The 14,328-nt window shown below is 38.9% G+C and overlaps 1 protein-coding gene across 1 annotated transcript in view; it reads right to left on the bottom strand.

The window, feature by feature from the left end:
- Positions 1–14,328, bottom strand: part of usp34 (ubiquitin specific peptidase 34) — a 723,586-nt gene that overhangs the window by 204,544 nt on the left and 504,714 nt on the right. The window contains 2 exon segments of the mRNA XM_051919324.1: positions 4,729–4,901; positions 6,190–6,284. Of these exon segments, the coding sequence (XP_051775284.1) occupies positions 4,729–4,901; positions 6,190–6,284 (268 nt within the window).

Below are 14,328 nucleotides of genomic sequence, written 5' to 3'. Positions count from 1 at the left end.
AGATGCAAATCCCAAGGGGTGAGCCAGGCTATAACCCCATGTATAAAGTTCAGCCCCTGCTTGACACTGTGGAGCTAACATATAAACAATTTTATCAGCCTGGCTGTGATTGGTCTGTGGATGAATCAATGATAAAATACACGGGATGCCTTTTTTTTCGCCAATATATGCCACACAAGCCCATAAAGTATGGCATAAAGGGTTTTGTACTGGCAGAAGCAAACACTGGTTTCTGCCTGAAAGTAATTACATATACTGGAAAGCATTCCTTTCAAAGAGAGAACTGTCCCTTGACAAGTCAGGTTGTGCTGGAGCTGCTTCAGGGCTATGAACATTTGGGTCATGTTGTGTACATGGACAATTTTTATACATCACCAGAATTGTTCATGGAGCTACAGAGCAGGGGAATTGGAGCTTGTGTCACAGTGAGGGTGAACAGGAGACACATGCCTTTACAGTTGAAGCCACAAAGGCTGAAGATGAAAAGAGGTGACAATCCGGTTTTCATGCAGGCGGATAACTTGGTGGCACTGGCATGGCATGATGTCAAACGGGTGACTTGTCTCTCTACAGTTCACACCAACAATATATGTAAGAAAGTTATTCGTTCAAAGGGAAACCCAGAAGGTAGGAAGCTGGACAAGGCCATTGCACTTGAGGAGTATAATTGTAAAATGGCCGGAGTTGATCGACTAGATCAGATGCTGGGGTCATATGCTTACGGCTATAAGTCCACCAAGTGGTACCAAACTGTGTACCATCGCATGCGTGAGATTGCACTTACAAATGGATATATATTGTTCAAGCAGGCAACCAGTGACAGCACTATGACTGCGGCAGATTTTCGCAAGAAGGTGGTTGACAGCTTTCTAGCAGATTATGTTGGAGTGCCTTTGGCAAAGCAAGGAAGGCCAGCACAAACAGCAGTGCCAGACAGGCTGACTGAGTGCCACTTTCCTGCAATATATGAAGACAAAAAGTACAAGCCTGACTGTGTTGTGTGCAGCAACAGACAACTGAAAAAGAGGCACCAGTGCAACATTTATTGTAAGCAGTGCAACGTGGCAATGCATGCAATTGGCTGCTTTGAGCGATATCATATTTTGCAGGACTTTGCTTTGTAACATGTACAGTATGTGAAATCATAATATGTGAAATCATATAGTATGCAGGCTCATACAACATGCAAAACAGTTACTTTTGTCAAAAATAAATATTTTTTGTTGATTTGATATGTTAAACAATTGCTTTGTGTTCTTTTTTAAAAATAAGTTAGTTTTTGGAAAAATATTCAGCCCTGGGAGAAAAGAAAGAAAAAAAAATTAGCCCTAAAAGAGTTAAACTGCCACATACTTGGGGGTTAATGCATCCCTGGACGTCAAATACTTTTTTGCTGCACTTTAAGAGTTAATTAAAGCCCCAAGATGCCACTAAAATGCCCTGCACCTTCTAAGGCTTCTGGCAATGAAAATGGACTTGCACGAATTACAGTACATTTACTGGTAACATCGGTATTTTACATTCTAGCACTGCAGGAGAGAGCACTACAGTACTGTACAGTATGCAGGTTTACCTTTACATTCTTTTTTTGGGTAATGTATTAAGCTGAGTTTGAAATTAAAATTGTTTTTTTGGGTAATGAACATTTGAAAAATCCATAATACAAAAACTAACCATAAACCACCAAGAAAACTAACCTTGCCTTGAGTTCTGGCATGAAGTGAGGAGGAACTGGGTGGAGAACAATCTGGTCTCGTCGCAGTTGAAGACTTGTTGTGGGATGTAGCCTTCGTCCTCCACTAATTTGGTGAAATTTTTCACAAATTCTTTCGCAGCTTCAGCATCGGAACTAGCAGCCTCTCCATGCCTTACCACACTATGAATGCCACTTCTCTTGCAAAACTTTTCAAACCATCCTCTACTGGCTTTAAATTCCTCACTTTCGCCACTCGTAGAAGGATAGTTTTGCAGCAAATCGGCATGAATCTCCTGGCTTTCTCGCATAACATTGCCTTACTTACACTATCCCCCGCAAGTTGCTTCTCATTCAGCCACACTAGCAACAGTTTTTCCACCTCTTCTAGCACTTGAGGCCTCTGCCTGGTTAACGCTGTAACTCCTTTTGCAACATCAGCTGCTTTAATAGATTCTTTCTGCTTTAGAATAGTCGAAATCGTAGATTTTGACTTCTTGTACTCGGCGGCAAGATCAGTCACATGAACGCCACACTCATACTTTTCAATAATTTCTTTCTTTACTTCGATTTCAATTTTCTGCAAAACTTTCTTCTGACCACTCTTCACTTGCTTAGAAGCCATGGTTAACTGCAAAAGCACACGAAATACTGTAGAGCACAAAGAGTTCACAGGTAAAGCATGCACGTCTGACTGAGAACAATGAACAGGGAGAGGCTGAACACATGCTTAAATACAGTAATCGGCGCGTACGAACCGGAAGGGAAATGAACTGGCCAAAAAAAAAGTCGCCACCTGGATTTAACTAAGCAAATAGGTACCCAAAATCACCCATGCAGTAATTATCCAATAGGAGATTGGATAATTACTGCATGGGTGATTATCTTTCAGCTGGCAAACAAGTTATTTAACCCCAACTGGTGCAATGAGTTGCTTCTCATTTCTTAAACAACCATGTCGAAAGACACATCTCGTGGTCGTGGAAAAGATGTTAGCCTGTTTGAGAAGGGTCAAATCATTGGCATGCATCAAGCAGAGAAAACATCTAAGGAGATTGCAGAAACTACTAAAATTGGGTTAAGAACTGTCCAACGCATTATTAAAAACTGGAAGGATAGTGGAGACCCATCGTCTTCGAGGAAGAAATGTGGCCGGAAAAAAATCCTGAATGATCGTGATCGGCGATCACTTAAACGTTTGGTGAAATCAAATCGAAGAAAAACAACAGTAGAACTCAGGTCTATGTTTAATAGTGAAAGTAAGAGCATTTCCACACGCACAATGCGAAGGGAACTCAAGGGATTGGGACTGAACAGCTGTGTAGCCGTAAGAAAACCACTAATCAGTGAGGCAAACCGGAAAAAAAGGCTTCAATTTGCTAGGGAGCATAAAGATTGGACTCCGGAGCAATGGAAGAACGTCATGTGGTCTGATGAGTCCAGATTTACCCTGTTCCAGAGTGATGTGCGCATCAGGGTAAGAACAGAGGCAGATGAAGTGATGCACCCATCATGCCTAGTGCCTACTGTACAAGCCTGTGGGGGCAGTGCTATGATCTGGGGTTGCTGCAGTTGGTCAGGTCTAGGTCCAGCAACAGTATGTGCTCCAAGAATGAGGTCAGCTGACTACCTGAATATACTGAATGACCAGGTTATTCCATCAAAGGATTTTTTCTTCCCTGATGGCAAGGGCATATTCCAAGATGACAATGCCAGGATTCATGGGGCTCAAATTGTGAAAGAGTGGTTCAGGGAGCATGAGACATCATTTTCACACATGGATTGGCCACCACATAGTCCAGACCTTAACCCCATTGAGAATCTTTGGGATGTGCTGGAGAAGGCTTTGCGCAGCGGTCAGACTCTACCATCATCAATGCAAGATCTTGGTGAAAAATTAATGCAACACTGGATGAAACTAAATCTTGTGATATTGCAGAAGCTTATCAAAACAATGCCACAGTGAATGCATGCCGTAATCAAAGCTAAAGGCGGTCCAACGAAATATTGAGTGTGTGACCTCTTTTTTTGGTGGCGACTTTTTTTTTTTGGCCAGGCAGTGTGTGTATATATATATATATATATATATATATATATATATATATATATATATGTGTGTGTGTGTGTGTGTGTGTATATGTGTGTGTACAGATTCACAAACTCATTCATATTGCCAAAGAATTACACCTGATATTTTAAACACCTAACATACTAACTTTTCCAGTAGTAATCAGTTAGCACAGGAAATTAGGTATCAACAAAGGTGCCTTTGTCACTTTCAGGTACTATTATCTCTGAGATTCTACTTAAATTACAGTATGCTAATTTCAGACAAAAATCAAAATATGAGATTTTCTGCAAATATTATATTAATTAAACTTAGAGCAGGATTCAATTTTTAAAACATAAAGTGATTAATACATTCCAAATTGCTAGCATCTTCTTCTCTACAATGAAAGATGTCTAATTCAGTCTTTAATAATGGCAAAAGATTGTACAAATCACTACTCTTAATGTTTTTGCATTGCTTATATGCATTGTACTCAGAAATAACACTTTTGATTTACAGCTGTCATTTTCATTCAGGAAAATTACTGGCATGAGAATAAAATCAAGCAGTACAAATACTGTATAACATCTTTAATTTCTCAAAATCTATTATTTTTAATAGGCAGTTGGCACAGTTTGTATTTCCACAAAACATGTAAGGAATCTATTACATGCTTCTTTTTACATTTTATTCATCTAGTTTGGTTGGTTACTGTAAATATGGTTGCTTTTACCGTACCTAGTAAAATTAATTAAAATGCATTGGAAATACCAAAAAGTAACATTAAAATGTTTTGATGAAATAGTGTTTTTTTTTATAGGATAATTATATGTAGCGATGAAACAACTATTTTAAAAATTCTGACCAGAGGGCTCTATTAATGGGTTCACATAACCAAATAAACCAAAATCTAAAATCAGTCATTATAACCTAGTACTTTGCAGTATACAGTATAATCATAGTTTTACATTTTAAAGGTACTTACCATCTTTCCGGTCACTCTTTCCCATAAGAAAATCTTCCGTATAAGAAGTCATATCCAGGCGTATGGGAAAAGAAAAATGAGTGTTTACTTTCTCTTTCATCATCGTGACCATGTTGAAAGTGTATCGCATTGTGTTAAAACTCAGAATCCGTGGAAGTTTTTTAAAACATGCCCTGAAAAGAACATCATTTTAAACTGAACAAATTCAAGACAGAATATTTTAACTTACATCCATGCACAGCAAACTCTCACCTCCTAAGCAGGGAATACATGCAGGTTTTAAAAATTCACGCCTTAAAAAATGGCCTATATCAGGGCAAATAAAATTAAACTGTAAAATTTCAAAATATAGAGTTTGAGTACTGGGTTAAACATTTACTTCCTCTGTCCAAAGAGGTTCCAAGAGGTGTCAAAAAATTATTTTAGATTACACTAGTGATAAAATGCTGAGTCAGCAATTGTAATGTGGACAACTGCAATCAATGGCTGCAATTTTATATGCAGACAGTGGATGTAAAAGTAACATAATATAAAAAAAATATTACTTTATTAAATACTCTCAAGCAAATGATAGAATTAAATTCATGCTAAATAAATTATATTTAATATTTCTGTTTTATTTATTCAAACAAACAGGCAAGTTGTAATAGTTGTGTACTTTGTTTTGAAAAACATTAAATGTTTCTATCTTGATTTACACCAGCGCAAACAACACAAAAAAATTTGCATTGTATTTTAAAATCAAAAAATGTTTTTTTCTCCTTGCTGTCAAAAGAGGGAAAATAAGTGGTACTTAGGAAAAATAACCAAAGAAAATAATTCTTCACCTTGGAGAATTGTAACTGCACTGAATTTCAGGTGCTATCATCAAATCGCAGCTATGGTTATGTATTCTAAATGCACAGCACATTCTTTTGACATGAAGAAGTGCACAGTTTTATGTATTATGTATGAATTGCTCTGTTAATCTGACTTTTTTTATGAGGTACTGTTTCCTCTATCAAACAAAACAAAACTTTAGATATGGTACAGGTAAAATGTAACTTTATCATGATGTTGTTCATAATGTTAAAGTGCTGTATTAATTTTACCCACTATGATTTGGAGATCTCTTAGCATCACACAAACAAAAAACAGACAACTCTTCACCCAGCAAAGGAGAAATATAAGGGAAGTGTCTGTATTGTATACAACACCTAGCGAAGATAATTAAATAATTTTAATAATTCACTGTTTCCTCCAGGCAGTTACTGATATGTCATTTAAACCAAGCTCACTTTAAACGTATCAAGCTTTTCAACACTTTAATCAAACTATGTACACTGATACACATTTTGTGCAAAAACAAGTGGGAAATTAATGGGAACAAAAAACAAACCTCAGATTCCTTTCATTGCAGACTTGAAGTTATTACCATTACTGTTAATAATTAAAATGTTCTTTTTTTAATTCATAGCTCACCTCTTTTCTGCACGAACTTTCTTTCCACATTGTGAGCAGGTATACATATTATCTCCTTCCAATGTATCTTTGATGGTAACCTCATCTAGAGACTCCTGAAAATCAAAATACTGTAACTGTACAGTGCTGATGCATTTATTTCTAATAAATATTTTCAAAGGACAGGTAATTAAATAAGAACAGCTGTAATGAAAAAAGAAAAAAAAAGATTTATATATACTCAACCTATTTAACTAGAGTAGTTACCATGAAATAACAGTTACTAAGAAAACATTCATAGCTACTAAGGAATAAAACACGATATTTGGTGCTTCCAGGCTCAAACTCTACATAGATTAAAAGTTTTCAGGTTCTTCCCCTATTTATGGGAAAGCAAGCTTTCTCTGAAACCTCAAGGACATTCATATTTATTAACAGGTGGAATTTGCCCCAGTATAGTGTGAGTGAGTGTTACTGACATTTAGTTGAATTCTGAGGGCCGAAGGCACATTCCAGAATCATTTTGGCTACTATAACCAATGTTCTTTTGTTTGCCTTAGGCTTAGTTTGAGGTCTTTGGTTTGTTAGTTTTTTGGCACATCATGCATGTTTTGTTTAGTGAAGTCAAGAGGACTTTGGGCTTTAAAATTAAAAACAGGCACTTCTTTGATTTAGAGATAACATTTTTAAAAGGATGGATGGACACTGTATTTGTTCCCATGGGGAAATTTGGCTTTTTACAAAACCTCTATAAATACATAAACAGATAAATATGTACACACCCCCCCCCCCCAAATGGTTTAAATATACACCAAAATTACAACTAAAAAGTACTAACATTTTAAAAAGAAAGAGAACTGCTGACTTTTTTTTTTCTTTAGCTAACAAGTGAAGAGACCATGACCCTGTGAACATTTTTGCATTTTATTTATAGGGGCACTTTACATTAGCAGTAAATCTAAAAGTGCAACATAAAAAGATTAAACAAAGGCAAGGCATGATAAAAACACAGATATAACAACAATAATTATAGCATTCTTGTTAATATGCTTTCCTAAATAGAAAAGTCTTTAGTTGTTTTTTAAAACAGCCCACAATCTGCTGTGTTCTCAGGCTCTCTGGTAGACCATTCCAGAGCCGTGGAGCAGCGGCTGCAAAGGTTCGGTCACCCATTGTATGAAGTTTGGTCACAGGGGAGCAAAGGCGGTGGGTATTTGTAAAACGGAGGTTTCTTATAGTGGATTGTAATATAAGTAACACTGCATAGAGTTCCCCTAGAACTAGGAGTTCTATTTTGTTTTTGTTCCTGTCAAGGAATTATCTCAATTAGAACCTGTTCAGTTTCAGAAAGGTTAGACATTCAACACTAAACAGCAGCTATACCAGCGCCAAGCTAAATAACAGCTATCTCATGATTATTCACCCAGCTGCCAAACCAAGTTAAAGACCTGAATTAGGTCCTCATGTAGTTAGTGTCTGTGCTAAAGACTACTAAGGTTTAACTTCCTGTACCTGTCAGATTAGGACATTGATTCCCAACCTGGAGGTCCCAACCCCCGCCGGGGGTCGCCAAAGCCTCACAGTGGGTCACGAGGACCTCTGCATTTTAAGGGGTGCAAAACTTATTTATTTAAATATTTGTTTATTTAACGTGTCTAGGCATTTAATTAATGTTTGTGTAACATAAACAACTAAATTTGTAGAAGTTTGTATTTTTTCTTTATTAAAAAATAAACATTGCGATATCGGCAATGACAAGGACGCTATTTGCATAATACTATTAGTATTCACAGAGCGGAGCTAGCATGCAAGCTAATCTAACCACAGAATTACGAGGTAAAACAGTTAAAGGGCTTTTTAAAAAATGGCCAAGCATCAGGGAGAAGAGAGCATTGATTGTCTCAGAAAGAAAAAAAGGACTTATCAGGACAGTTATCTGGAGTTTGGTTTCATTGAGTCAATGGACAAAGTCAAAATTGAGTGTGTCATTTGCGGTGAGAAACTTGCGAATGAAAGTATGAAACCCTGCAAACTGAAGCGACACCAGACTACCGGGAGAGGAGGAGATACTGATTGTATATGTACAGTATATCGACAAAACCGAACAGAAACAAGACATTCTTATGTTTGTCAATCTAACAACCACCACACGAAGAGAAGATATTTTCTGTAATGTTGACACATACTTCACAAAACACAATCTTCCCTATAAAAATTTAGTTGCATGCTGCACAGGTGGAGCTGCCTCTAAGATGGTAAAGAATAAAGGTTTCAACAGCCGTTTGAAAGAGAAAGCTCCCCACTGCCTGGTGTTTCACTGCATGATACACAGACAGGCTCTGGCCGCAAACACCTCTGTGAGGAACTAAATGAAACCTTAAAGACTGTTGTAAAAATTGTGAACTTTATTAAAGCTTGTCCAGTCAACAAATGAATCTTTGCACAGCTGTGTGAGGACGAGACCCACCAGACACTCCTCCTCCATACTGAGGTGCGCTGGTTATCCCGGGGCAAAGTGTTGGGAGTGTTTCATTGAACTTCAAAATCTGATAAGAGACTTCCTGACCCTCCATAACCAGAAACTACTGGAGAAAATGACAGCTGAGTTTCTAATTAAGACATCAAACCTGGTAGGAATGTTCGGTCTCTATAGTGAAACAAACAAACGCATGCAGGATGCAGAGACCAGTATAATGGTGTTCAAGGAAGCAGTGGTTGCACTTTTGTGTAAAGTGGAGTACAGAAAGAACAAACTGGTGAATAGGGATCTACAGCCCTTCCCCTTTTTAAATAAACAAGCAGGAGGGAAATTATCCGATGTTTTGATCTGCCAGTTCACCCACCACAAGGAGCAACTTCAGGAGGAGATGAAATCCTGGTTTTCAGAGATAAATGAACACGTTGCAAAAGACGCATGGGTGATGGACCCATTTCTTACGAAAGAGGAGGATGTGGAATATCTTCAGGCTGAGGACGAGCTCATGGATATTAAGTCGAATTCTCTCTAACAAATTCTATGATGAATATGGATACATGCGGTTTTGGCTTGTGAAAGGACCTGGCATTGCTCCAAGACTTGCGCTTCACGCAACCACCAGATTCATCCTGCTGTTCGCAACGACATACCTATCAGAGACTGCTTTCAGTGCTCTTGTCACCATCAAATCAAAGGCATGCAACAAGCCTGAAGTGCACAGTGACTTTCCTTTGTCTGTCACCAAAATCACACCTGACATCCCATCACTGGCCCAAGAGTTACAAGCCCAAAGCTCACATTAAATGCCATCCTGTTTGTAGCCTTGAAAGGCAACAAGTTCATGTGTCACAAGTTCATTTAAACATAGGAAAGACTGGCTGATATATTGCAGTATTCACAGGAAATAATCTGCTCAGAAAAGTAATACACACTGTTAAGCACGTTATTGCACATTATGCTCACTGTTTGGCTTCAATTTACATGTAGCCTATTATTTTTGTTCTGTACTGTTACTGTAATGCATTGAATATAAAAGATCAAAACAATTCAAAAGTGCTAGGGCTATTTTATTTTTTCTTAGTAATAATGTTTGTCTGGGATAGGAGAAGGTGGGGGTTGTCAAAATATTCACTGGTAAAATAGGGGTCCCTTGGGAAAAAGGTTGGGAACCACTGTATTACAGGGATGTGGATCAGGTGTGGTGATTAACAGCTCCCGGCAACAATTACAGATGTGGACAACTCCTTACCTGTACACTTAAGCGAGGACCACCCGCATCACGAAGCTCCCAGGAACCGTTCCGCCCACACTACCACGCCCACCTCTAAGCTGCAAGTATAGCGATTTTCTATTAAAACTGGCCTTTTCAATTTTGAGCTGGGGACCCACTATACCACATCCCCTCCAAACTAGCTCCTCACCAACCCCACCACGGGAATCACCTTTGCCACAGACTCAACAGGCTGCCGTCCGCGCCGCACCCTCACGCTGCATGTGAGCTGCCCTCCTTACTCCAGACAGGGGAGGGAGGAAGCGCTCCCATTGGGCTGCTGAGCAGAGGGGTGGGTAATGAGAGGAATGTCCTAAGGTGCGCGTGGAGAGTTGGGAGGGAAGCAGCCTGGCCCCGTGTCCCTCTGGTTTTCTAGTAATGGATTCTGTGCTGGGGCGATGGCGTGCATGCCCACAGAGAGGGCTCTGAGTGCCCCCTGTGGCACGCATGCCATAGGTTCGCCACCACTATTATAGGTCATATGATAAATTGCAGATTCAGCCAGATAACTTACAAACAAGCCAGACATCACATACATCAGAACTGTGTGCAAAATGTCTACCAAAGTTATACTGCCTCAAAATTAATGAATCGTGGGTGAACCAGTCCACTGACACGTTTGTCAGTCTCATCCTGACATCGCAGATCACTTGTGCATTAAAGGAATGTCACTGCTCAACTTTAACAAAAGCAGTGTCTTTCTTGCTTGGTGCCCTTAATGCTATGAGTGCTATCAATTGCCCAGATTACATTCGGAAAACCAAATGGCTATTTTGGAGCCTAAATCAGCTCATAAGCCAGCCATCATTAAAAAAAAAATCCAACTGGTCTCTAAAAGTTTGTTCCTTTTGTATATGGTCATTTGAACAGTTTTGAAGCAGCACCAAACAAGTCATATTGTGCCTGTAGCTGTGTCTTTTCCAGGTTCCCAAATTCAAGCAGCTGTTGAGTTGGAAAGGTAGGATCCAGCATGAGTAAATTTAGAATAAATTTCTAAGTCCAATAAAGTTTGTTTTTAAAAAGTTTAGTGAAAATTTGAAAAGGAACAAAAAAGTTATTACACACAGGATAAAAGGTAAAAAGGAAAAAAATTCTCCTACAATCTTATCATTCTCATGTTAAACTTCAGTTACTTTCTATACTTAAAGGTTGTGTTAGTTCTCAAAGGCAAACTTAAATAGGCATTACTTAGTAAACGTTTTAAATATGGTTTGAAACTGTCCTCCATGCCTTATCAACTGCAAGGCAGATGACAAACTGATCTAGTCTGTAGTCAGAATGACAAGTACAATTAGAGTATTCCATTCTCAATTTAGCTTGTTGGGTTTATAATAGAACCTCCTCTGGACTATGCCTTAATATATTGGCAAACATTTTAAAATAACTAAGAAAATATTTGTTATCAATTTAACATAACCTAACTAACTAACAAATGGCTGTTACAGTGCCAAACCATTAATTAGCCTTGAATTGGATGCTAGGTATGAGCTTTCTGTACAGATTTCCGTATGCAGAGAGTGAATCACTTCTATGTTATTACTGTGTGTTAGGTTCTAATCGTGAGAAGTGACAACAGGTGGGCAATATAAGCTGACAGAAAAACAAAACAGTACTACAGTGCAAGTAAACAGCATTTGCTCTCTTAAAACACAACAAAACTAAAAACAGAGTCTACAAATCATATTCACAAGCTTTAATATATTTGATACTTAAATGCACATTATGATAATGGCTCAGTGATGTAAATTATCCCTTAGCTGGTTTGACTGCAGTTCCTTACTTTGGCCAAGGGTGTTATCATTTACAAGTTTCTCTGAAACGTTGCATACTAATGGATCAGAGTTGCCGTGAATATAGGCAAGTTCTTCTATCAAGTTTACTTTTATAAATCCTGACTTTTGCATGAAAGCAGCATACACACACATTTTGAGACTTTTTTTGTGCATATGCATTTTTTTAAATCTGATCCCAGAACTTCAGGCACCACTGGAGATACTAGAATGTATTAATCTTAAAGCAAATTGCTATTTACATAATTTTTATTTGTTATAACTGGAAGCGAAAGAAAACAACAAAAAACTAACTAAAATAAAAAAAACCAAAAATGACTAAAAACTGAAATGAGAAAATAAAAATGAAAATAGTTTGTTTATCACCACACTTGTCTTTGTCTATTATATTCATGCTTTAAAAATCAGATTATTAGAATGCAGTGTATTCTGTCCCCGAACGCCGTATTAGCAAGGCTTCTCTTCCAAGACCCAGTCTGTACGGAGTGTGCATCGCCCCACTGTTTGTAGTGAACGTGGACAAATAGTTTACTCACCAAGAAGTCAAGGCTGTGAATCCGTATACTTTAATGTAGATTTCTTGCCAAAAGTAATACATGTATTAGGACGTAAAACCATTGATAACTTGAAGGTAAAAGGACGATAATTTCCTTAACCTAAATACAATATGGTGGGAACTAAAGTAAAAACAAAAGCATCGCCAATAGCAAAAAGGGAGCTAGGGACATACCAAATGTATTAATTAAATGGGGGTGGATGTAGGAATGTACCAAACAGTTTAATAACAATATTAACATGGGCTGCTGTAGCAGCACACTCCCCGTTTGGTATCGTCAGATAGCACCATTAATCTTGAATATTAACATTACAAGAACAGCCACAATCAACAATAAACCTTAAATGAGTTCTCAGATTCAATAGTCACAACTAAAACCTTTTGTAACTGAAGATGGTAGAGATTGGTGTGACCTCTAAAGTTTCACGGTACATCAGCCGTGGTGGGACTGAATTGGTCTTTTTGACGAAGTAACAGGACAACTTTGGTGACTGGTCTGAAGAAGGTCTTAACAGTCCCATCTCTGGCAGTCTTTACTTCAACCTTGCGGACCCTTCCGTCATCACTGGGCATGGTCTTTACAATAAGACCCATGGGCCAATCGATCCGATGAGCTTGGTGATCCTTCAGTAAGACCAAATCCCCTTCTTGAAGGTTAGGTATTTGTACTTGCCATCTTCTGCGGTCTTGTAAAAGGTTCAGATACTCTTTTCTCTCTGGTCGTTTCTTCAGTGTTCTTTAAGTGAAGCAAATCTTGACACCGCTTGCTCACGATTATTGGGAAGAATGGGCCTTGGATTGTGGAAGGGTAATGGAGCTACCCAACTGTTAGAACTATGTTTACAGAATTCCTGGTCCATAATTTTGATGAACTCCTTATCTTCAACAGAAGGAGCTACCTTATTGTCGTCGCTGGTGGTCTGGAAAACTGTATGACCAAGATCGTCTTCAGGCATAACCATACCGAGCTCTTGTATGTTATCAAATACCTGTGTGTGCAGATTAGGTCTCTCTTTCACGAAATAGTGGCATGGGCATTGTCTGAAGTAAGAGACACGCCCCCTTCCAATCACACTTGTCTTATAAGAATGGATGCTGCAAGGTCTGCGTGTTTTATTTATGCAGACATCTCCCACAATGACCCAACCTAAATCAAGTCTCTGGGCATAAGTTGCATCATTTGGGCCATTACACTGTTGACGTACCTTATGGACTCTTAGAATGTCTCTGCCCAGCAAAAGCAAGATGTTAGCATCCTTGTCAAGAGATGGGACACTGCTGGCTATATGCTTCAGGTGAGGGTGGCACCGTGCTACTTCAGGCGTGGGGATCTCCTCCCTGTCACTTGGTAACTGGTCATATTCAATCAGCGTAGGAAGTGGAAACTCTGCGTTCCCTTGCACCGCTTCCACGATAAAACCATCTGCTCTTCTTCCTGTAGCATTCACTAGGCCTGCACATGTGCCTAGGGTATAGGGTGAAGAGTTCCCCTTTATGTTGAACAGGTCAAAGAACTCTGGATTTGCAAGTGAACGATTGCTCTGTTCGTCTAAAATAGCATACATTTTAATGGCCTTCTCTGGTTGTTGCTTGTGGAACACCTTTACAAGACATATTTTGGCACAGGATCTTCCACAAAGTCCTTCTCCACATACCTTGGTACATTTAGATGATACTGGCCTTGGCACTTGTTCAGAGCTCTCCCTGCCATGCCTGGAGAAGGGGATAGAGTCCTCTTGGGAATCTGGATGGAGCACAGTAACATGCTGGTCGCTGCCACATTCAGAGCATTGAATAGTGGCCTTACATTCTCTGGCAAAGTGTTCCATTGAAGCACAACACCTGTAGCAGATTTCAGGCCTTCGAAGAAATTCCCTGCGCTCTTGCATGGGCTTCTCTCTGAAAGCACGACACTTCTTTAGGGGGTGCGGTTTTTTATGTATTGGGCAGTAATGGTTGGGATCGTCAATTTTCTCTTCTGTCACATCCTTGCTGGCAGTTGATGTGTTGTCTGAGAGTCCAGTCTTACGAATGGAAATAGTGCTCCTTAGGTCCTTATGTCTAGCAC

Source organism: Erpetoichthys calabaricus, chromosome 15 (genome assembly GCF_900747795.2).
Source record: "Erpetoichthys calabaricus chromosome 15, fErpCal1.3, whole genome shotgun sequence".
NCBI lineage: Eukaryota > Metazoa > Chordata > Cladistia > Polypteriformes > Polypteridae > Erpetoichthys > Erpetoichthys calabaricus.
This window is presented reverse-complemented; position numbering and strand designations above follow the sequence as displayed.